The 9,516-nt window shown below is 36.7% G+C and overlaps 1 protein-coding gene across 3 annotated transcripts in view; it reads right to left on the reverse strand.

The window, feature by feature from the left end:
• The window catches only part of ect2 (epithelial cell transforming 2), a 36,400-nt gene extending 27,553 nt beyond the window's left edge, over positions 1–8,847 (reverse strand). For 2 of the 3 annotated variants that reach the window (XM_035912651.2, XM_035912650.2), the window contains exons 1-4: positions 8,490–8,847; positions 7,769–7,910; positions 5,996–6,075; positions 1,697–1,789 (exon numbers count right to left, since the gene is read on the reverse strand). In XM_035912651.2, coding sequence (XP_035768544.1) covers positions 1,697–1,789; positions 5,996–6,075; positions 7,769–7,901 — 306 coding nt within the window. In that variant the 5' untranslated portion in view covers positions 7,902–7,910; positions 8,490–8,847. The remainder of the gene's footprint in view (positions 1–1,696; positions 1,790–5,995; positions 6,076–7,768; positions 7,911–8,489) is intronic. The other variant, XM_006801995.3, reaches the window with a different exon arrangement.
• Positions 8,848–9,516: the final 669 nt, after the last annotated feature.

Here is a 9,516-nt window from a genome sequence, read left to right on the forward strand (position 1 = left end):
ATAGGAAGAACAACAAAATGGAGTTATAGATCAGTGTGTGGTAGACTGGTAACGTCTAATGTGTAAATCAGAAGCACAAAAACACTACATATAGGCTTGTTAGTTTTTAGGTCTGTTAGTGAGGTTTAATAATTTTAGTCCAAGTTAGCTGATCCAATGAACAGAAAAAATAAGTATTTTTGTTTTTTGTTTCTTCAATAACTAAGAAATTTTGGTCTTTACAGCTAATCTTAGAAGAAATATTGGCACAACTGTAACACCAACCCTAGCCCTTACTGATATATGTTAACAGGTTGCTATGACGCTAAAATAATCAGCTGGTCAATAGAAACACTCAGAGAATACAAAGTGTTTCTGGGAAACCTTGGATCCTGCCATTTATTTAGCAGCAGTAAAAAAAATTGCTCTGCTTAAACTCAATAAACACAACAAGGCCTATTAACTCCCATTCAATGGCACATTTACATGATCTTGTAGAGGTGAGGCTCTATAAAACATATGAGACATAAATTTGATGGTATGGTTAACTGATGTAAGCCGAAAGGTACAAAAACTCCAAAAATGTGTGCATTTTTGTTTTTTGGGGTTTGTTTGCTTGTTTTTGCCCCATCGACATTGGAGGAGAGAGCAAATTGAAATTGCAAGTTAACAGTTTGGCTTACTCATAAAAAACAAAAAATCCAGTTGATGAAAAAAATACTGAAGTCATACTTTCTTTCAAATTTTACTTTGTGCAAAACTTCACTAAAATTTCCCAAAAAATAAAGTGTGTATATGTATATGTGTGTGTGTGTGTGTGTGTGTGTGTGTGTGTGTGTGTGTGTGTGTGTGTGTGTGTGTATGTATATATATATATATATATATATATGTATATATATATATATATATATATATATGTATATATATATATATATATATGTATATATATGTATATATATGTATATATATATATATATATATATATATATATATATATATATATATATATATATATATATATATATATATATATATATATATATATATATGTATAAATTGTGCAAGTTACACACTTTCAGAAAGTTGAGTAGTGTACTGTTGATGAGAAGAGCAAATGAGTTTCCCTGAGCTTTAAGACTTCCCAAGTTAATGTAACTGCAGCCTGTCCTGACTCAAGCTCTATAAAGACACAAGGCTGCAATCTATTCATTTCATTGAGAAAGAAAGCAAACTTGCATCTTTCTGACCTTTTCAAACCATGTCTTTAACAGAAGATGACACTCAAAACTCACAGCTTCTTGGGTACATTACTATTAATGTCCCTGCAGGGCATGGTCCACTTATTTTTCTGTGTGCAAACAGATTTTCATAGCACCATTTGCAACTCTAGCCTCTCCATTAACAGCAGGAAATTAACCATTTTCAAATGCCATTGAGGTAAATTGAAAGCATTTGAAATGACTTCATATTATCTCTCAGCCAAGAAGCCGGAATTGACATTTGAGCGCAAATCTCTTTTCCAGTTGCTGATCCAGATATCAACAATTACATCCCTTATTTTTAAATATTCACCCCACAAATCAATTCCACATCAGTGAGTTAGACATGCACCATGATTGAATGAGTACCCAGTGTGAATTAAGACTCATGCAGAACTAGCCCAAGTTCCCATCAAAGTGTCAGACAGTCACACAGATACGCAGACACTGTACTATACCATATTGACTATAGATTTTATCATCATTTTCTCCTCGGCACCCGCCTCGCCTTTTCTTATCTTTACCACAGGTACCTCCATTACTCTGATGGCCTGTAAAAATCAACCAGTAGGAAGTGGATGTCAAACACTGGCATTTAGATGAAGAGCATTTATAAAAAAAAAAAAAAAAAAAAAACCATGAGAAGGACAGAAGGTTGAGACAGAAGACAAATGCATACAAATTAACCCCACATGAGGAAAAAAAAGAGAGCAGGGCTGGGTTTATGGAAGCAGCAAGGAGCAAGTGAGGAAAAGACAGGGCGGAGTCTGTGTCCTTGCAAAGACAGTGGCTTCAAACAAATATCAGGCTCCAGAGGGGGTAGGCAGGGTGGAAGAAGAAACTTCAGTTAAAAATTAATATAAAGTTCAAAGCCCTATGGGAGGAGGAGAGAGGAGGAGGACAGAAACAGTAAAGACATTGTGGTGGTGGGGGCCTTGTTCTGTGGGATGACTGAGCAATGGTGGCGGGCGGTCAGGCAGGCAATCGGGAGTGCTCTGATGGAGCTGTTGGCAGATGTCTTTGGATGTGGCTGCGCTACAGGATTGGCAGGGAGAAATAGATGATTTAAGAAAGGAGCCTTCAAAAGTGACAGGGCTCAGGAGACCAGGGAAGGAAGTCATTCTAGCAGCACTTAGTCTACAGCCACGCCTCCAAATCACCTTCATATGGTGCTACTCAAAGACTCTGCTATTTCAACTATGCAGCTTACTGAAGCAGACACAAACATGCCCTAGACACATAAATATTCCTATCTTCACATTTTTACGGGGTACAGCGTTTTGTTTATTCAACATATTTTTGTTTTGTTAAAAGGAATTTGAATATGACTCCAGGCTTTGCTTGGTTCGGCACACATGAAAAAAATACAGAATATATAAATCCAACATGGACTAACTGTTCACAAATTATTTTATTTTTTTTAAAGTGAGTGCACACCCAGAGTTGTATATGAAAACGAATGTGTAAGCCAGGTATGTACTTGGAGCTTAAATAAACAGTACTGAGGGTCATGAAGGCAACTTTCTTTGTATCCAGCTAGATAACCATGGCAACTTGTGAAAACATAACCTTGTCTAACTGGATTATGTTCACAGCTACTGTTTGAAATCAACTTGCAGCAACACATTTTCAGTGATTTTTATTTTTTTTTAAGTGTGCTTTTTAAAGATTCTTTCCTGAGGAAACAGCTTACAATTTAAACAAAGATCAACAGATTTCCATGGCAGAAGCTTAATACATAACATGTAACTAACATTTTTTTAGTAGTAAAGTGAAACAGAGTGTTAAAAACAATGAAACCGTCCACTGCACCTACACTCCGTGTTTCTCGTGTTTTTGAGTTCACCAGCACCTGACGCCCCTCCAAACTTATATCCTTTGTAGAGAAATCCACTGTTGCCCCCTTTCCTGTAGTCAGACATTTTAACTAATTATTCTACAACTGCATAGTGTCATCAGGCAACACACTGCTGGTTTTATGGAGGACAGCACGCAAGCAACTCTGTATAGGTCACATACACAGAATCCACAAAGAAATGCCAACTATGATGAACTTGTATCAGAGTACACGCCTCTGGTAATGCGTTTAAAACCAATTAAAACCTATTCCCCAACTGCCTCTTTATCATTAATGATTCATTGCTTGCAAAAATGTCCTAAAATGAATCATGTTTTTTTTTTTTTTTAAATAAATGCAACAGTCAGTTAATATGACATTTAGCAATTGGGCATTCTACTGATTATTCCATTGATTAATTAGATAAAAAATACCTTTGTCTAATTAGTGAACAATAATAAACATTCAAAAGAGAAAATACAGAGTTTTTTTGTTTTTGTTTTTTTAAATTAACTGGCTATTGGTTTCCATTTTAACACTTGCAAGGTTTTTAAGTTTACCTGTGTACAAAATCAGCTTTTTAGAGCTGAGGGGTAAAAACCTAAACCCTTTAATTACATTTATGAGCCACATTGAATTTTTTTTTGCAATGCAAAAATATATAACTTCTAAGACAGTCCAAGGTCAAAGTAAAATAAAATAAGACATACAAGCAACCTAAACTAAGGGTTAAAAATGAAAAATTTTAATTTTAAAATGAAAATTTTAATTACCTTTACTCTGTCTTCTTAATAGATTTGGCTAGTGTTGATGTGAATACATTTTTGTGCATGTGTTTCTGCATGTCTAAATGTGCTAGTGAATGAATGAGTTAGTGTCTATAAGCCTTTAAAGGACAATGTGATGGTTGCAGTGACTGAAACTGAGCATATCATATTTTGACATTTGCCTTGTGCTTTGATGCAAACTTTTGTTCTGCTGGAAACAAGACATTAAACTGACGTAGATGTTAATAATTAATATTAATAATTCAGTATCACAGCACTAGGTCAGTGGTTCATTTTTATCGGCCTGTGAAAAGAGCTTTTACTTTTATATTATTTGAATAATAATAAAATTTACTTAATATTAGGGCTGCACGATTAATCGTTAGAAAATCGCGATCTCGATTCATACGTATGTGCGATCTCATTTCCAAATGACAACGATTAAAAAAAAAAAAAAAAAAGACGACGACGATTGTACCGCATTTTGATCCGGGACGTAATCTGCATGAAAACGAGCGCTCACTCTTCCTGCTCAACAAATGACAAGAGCGGAGCCTTATACCACGTGATACAGAAGCTGTGCCGTGTGATGCTAAAATTGGCAGGGAAAAAACAACGGAAAACACGTCAGGGATGATGAGAAAGTGACAGGAGAAAATCCGTCCCAGTCAACCACCCAAACATCAATAACGGGAAGCTTATACAGCGCTTCCCTATACACGTCGAACTACCGCAGGCACAAAGAAATTATGGAGGCTATTATTTATCACCTGACCAAAGATATGGCTCCCATCAACACTGTGCAAAACGAGGGATTTAGGAAAATGATCAACACCCTAGACAAACGCTACACAGTGCCGTCCCGCAACTATTTTTCTATTGTTGCACTACCTGCTCTATACACGCAGCGTCGAGCAACGGTGGAGACGGAAATTCAAGCAGTACAACATTTTGCGGCAACCACAAAACGTGAGACATTTGTTGTTTTTATGTTTATTCATTGTTTTTATGTTCAGTCTCAACTGTTACGAAGTTGATGTGCAGTTAATAAGTGCAATAAATATTTATACTGGAAAAGAAAATCGTGAGAGAATCGTGATCTCAATTCTAAGCCAAAAAATCGTGATTCTCATTTTATGCAAAATCGTGCAGCCCTACTTAATATAATATTTTATATTACTTCACTTTAAATCTGAAAAATGTTATGAGATGCTTGAAATAAATATGGTCTAGTTCACCCACCTTCAGACTCACCCCTTTTTGTTCTGCTTACAGGTATTTCTGCCATGTAAAATTGCATGGCTGCTGTCAGCCTTCAGCAAGCTGCCTAATTTAACTACACACGGCAATGGATTGGAGCATTTACAAAGTTCACGTTTCTTTATGTTAGAGTTTATTAAACAGTAGGTTTAATGAAGGACTCTGCCAGATTTTACAATAATTAATAGCGATGACAAAAACAAGCGCTATGTTTGGGCACTAGTAAAACTCCACCGGAGTTACCACCTTGTAACAGCTTTGCTTCTTTGCTCTTCGCTGTGTGTATACAGACCCTGGTTCCACATTAAATTATGACAACATTATGGAAAAGGCTGCTTGATAAATCGTTTCAGCCCGAATAACAATATTACACTAGTTTTAAAATAGAAGACAAAAGATAACAAGTCATCATTAATAGATAAAAGTGGTCAGAACACCCTCAGCTACAGTTACACAGTACTGTAATGTATATTTACACAGCAAATATGCAGTATATGAACCAGTTAATGACATGCCATTTTCTTGATTTGTGCATAATTACATAGAATAAATCTAATTAAACATACGCGTACAGTCTGGTGCCACAATTATTTGCATTTTCGAGACATCTATAGGACCCATCCATCATGTTCCAATTTGTGCTGTATCAGAAGACTTTCTAATCTAAGAAATCTAATATTTGGATAAATTACAAGCCCATTCTGCCAAACATTTCAGCTAACACCACACATTGACAAAAGTCTAGAGGATTCAGTGTATTGGCCTGTGACCTACTTTTTTTGTTTGTTTTTTAAAAAACACAGAACAGTGATGTTGACCAGCTCAGATCATGGAGGTCTGCAACCTTAATAGATGCACAGTGGAAGTGTAAGGTTGACAGAGGAACGACGTACCTGCAGTGCTTTGGCCAGCTCTCTATTTCTGCCTGCTTCTCCCACCAGAACAACCCGTGTCTCCACTTTTGGCAGCATATCTGACAGCGATGAACAGAATAGAGCCAGAGTGAGCAACAGGAAAATAGAAAGGGGAACCAAAAACAACTGAGCACACACACACACATACACACAAAGAAGAATGTGGAACCATGTGATAGCGACTGATCAAGGCAGCAGGTTGTCTCTGGGGAGAAAAAAAGTTGTTGTTTTTGTCTTCCGTTCTCATTTTGAGTGACAGTCAAACAAGTCTAAAATGAACTCAGTTGCAGCTTATTATCAGTGTCTGATCCAAACCCTGACAGTTACCTCTACCCAACCTCCAGCCATAAAAAAAAAAAAATCAACCAGGGAATTATTAATTATTATTTGCAAAGTTTCATTATTGCAGCTTTTCAAAAAAGTTATATTTGACAGTCAAATAAATCCCTTTAGGAAAATTCAGGAGTCAGTAGGTAACTTTGGAGGAAGAACAACCAGTTCTATTAAAACCAGTACACTGGCTGGTGGATCGCTCACTGCAATCACCAGCATCAATATGGTGCCACAGCCATTTATACTTGTGACTGGGGTACTTAAGTCACTACAGTTTTCTCCTAAATTTCATGTGGTACTGGAAAGAAAAAAAAAAACAAAACAAAACATTGGAATAGAAATATTCTCCATTAGTGCCCAGATCTGCTTCTGTATCTAGAAATCTCTAGGCTCCCACACTGACATATCACAGTCACGCCTCAAGCTCGTCCTTAGTATGCATACTGTTTGTGCCACGTTACAGAAACTGGGTGATATGCCAAACACCAGAAGTAATGGAGCCACTTTCGGTGTTTGCTTTGATGTGAAAGGCTGACAGTGGTGAGTAAATTGTAATAAACGGAAAAATGTGAACAGATGAGCCACAAAAAATAAAATGAACTAAATAAATAAATAAAAAACATAAGCACTTGCTCTCCTGAGGTAATGTTGAGGTTCCCTGGCAAATGTACTGAGTGGGCCAGGCCAAGTTTCGCATAACCGTCGGGTGTGGTTTGGCACACAGATGCCTTATAAAGAAAATCAAAAACAGATGTTGCTTTAGTGAGTAGTTTAGAGGAAAGATTTTCTGATTTCTTGAAAACTGTCTTTCCTCAAATTTTCAAAAACAGAAACAAAGATGTGAGGATAGGAGGTTTAAGACTTAACAGAACTACCCTGTGTACACAGCAATAGTTGCACACAGTATCTGAGGCATAACACAACAGCTAAGGAGGTGTTAATTTAACATTAGTTATTTTAAACTGTGACTTGTGTAAATTAATTTTGAGTACTTAAAAGTAATTTTAATATTTTACCCATGCATTTGTCATCAAGTAGGCTAAACTAAAGAGCAAAAAAACCCAACCTTTGACAGGATCAAAGTGCGGGTAATGGGAAAATCTTACCTACTCCATGGGAACTAAACAGTACAAGTTTTTTTTCAGTGATGTTGTATTTAAATGGGTACACTAGCTGAAACTAAAGCGACAACTGAGTGAAGTGAATGCATCAATAAATCCAAGATTAAGTCTCTAGGACTAGTGACTTTTGCCTTTGTTTTTCTACAGCATAATGTTAATTATAAGATTTCTTTGTTGTAACCAAAGACTTGATTTGGAGAAATCCTGATTTCAGTGAAACAGAAGATCACTTAGCTGCATTTTGCATTTTCTGTTTTAGAAATTTAGGCAAGGAAGAAAAAAGAAAGTATGCACTGACCTTCCCCATCTTCACATCCCATGCCCAGAAATACATGATCCTTGGTGGTTTCAGCAATCCTGGAATCATAGACCGAAGAATCCACCAACAGACTCCGAGCTGTCCCTAAAGTCAATATGCTGCTGTCAGCCATGGCAGGAACCTAAGGAGGCACCAAACTTTCAGAAGTTACAGGGTAGAACAGAGGCACAGAGGGACAACACAACGAGGCAGAAAGGCTAGAGAAAAGAGGTATACCAACTAGGAAAGTAAGAAGAAAGATGTCAGCTGAAGAAAGTGGCACAACTTGTCACGATTTCACACACTAGAAGTGCTTGTTAAGTTCAACTCTAGGCAATGCAACATATTTGGACAAACCTGGCTTAAAAGCTGTTAACAGTGAAACTTCTTCTTCATAAAAGTTGTAAGCAATTAAGGAAATATTATTAAAAACGGAATCCAATAATATTAGTGTTTATTGCAAGAGGACAAAAAGCATCGTGACAACAAACCGTTAAACACATATTTTATAAAGAAGCTTCATTTTCTAGCTGTGCTTTTTTAAACCCATGAGCTAGAAAAATTGCATAGTTCAAATTACTGCAGAATAAGCCTAACAACTCAAAGGAAGATAGTATCCAAAAAAGGGCTAGCTCAATTAACGTTAGCTATTTACGCTACTAACGTTTAATATTTAACATGGCACCTCTCAAAAAGTACAGTAATAAAAAGACAGACTTACCGACTGTTTTGATGCCTTCTAAAAAAAATACTAGCTAATGAATCTCAACTGGCCGCTGAATCAGTAATATTTAACAAGCTTTCTAGCTGACCTAGCTAGCCACCAAGCTAGTAAGTCAACAACACAATTAAGAACTCGTCACAATTCCTCTTCGGTTCAAAACGCTCTTTAAAACAGCTGTAACATCGCTCCGTAAAATCACGGGTCTAGTATCAATGCATGTTGGTTTTTATAAATGACAATAGTCCAAAATGACTACTTCAGTTTGTTGACAGCTAACTACTCGACACTATTGCAGAGACGGTGTTAGTGTGCTGCTCCAGCTCAATTCAAAAAGCAAGGCAAACAACAGGACAGCGCGCTGATTGGGTAAGAGTGACAGGAAGCCGAACGCTTCCGTCCAGCGAGGCCCCTGATTGGTCCGCTCATTCAAATAACGATGCGCACAACAGCAGTATGCAGACAGTCTGCACTCTGCATACACCTAGTGATGTTACATTCAGGTTCCATGGGAAATTGAATCGCTTACAAAAAAAAGGGTTCAAAGTCTCTTTCTCTCTCGCTCTCTCTCCACATAGGTTGTGTTGGTTTTTAATTTAAGAAATAAACCTGAATCATTGCTTCCAAAAAACACTTTTTAATTCTTTGCAGATCCTGATTATTTATTCCAGCATTTTTTTAATATTCCAAAGCAGTACATGGGACATGTGATACTGCTGACCTACAAATATTAATTAAACAGTTTAAACATAACCCACTAATAATGACAACAACTTTTAATGTGAAATGCATTAATTTCATGTGTTCATGCATACCTACACAGCTGTTGGTTTCCTGTGCAGTCCTGAAAATGCTTTTGTTGTTGTTGCTGTTTTGTTTTGGGGGTTTTTGCTATGTTATTCTTAACATAGCAGAATGATCTAAAACAACATGCCCTGTTGCATTTATGCTGGTGACTATAACCCATGGGTGTATCCTATATCAAAATCCAGCTCTGTAATAAAATATGTGTGAAATCCTTTCACAC

Source organism: Neolamprologus brichardi, chromosome 23, assembly GCF_056152115.1.
Source record: "Neolamprologus brichardi isolate AB-2024 chromosome 23, ASM5615211v1, whole genome shotgun sequence".
NCBI classification, from domain to species: Eukaryota; Metazoa; Chordata; class Actinopteri; order Cichliformes; family Cichlidae; genus Neolamprologus; species Neolamprologus brichardi.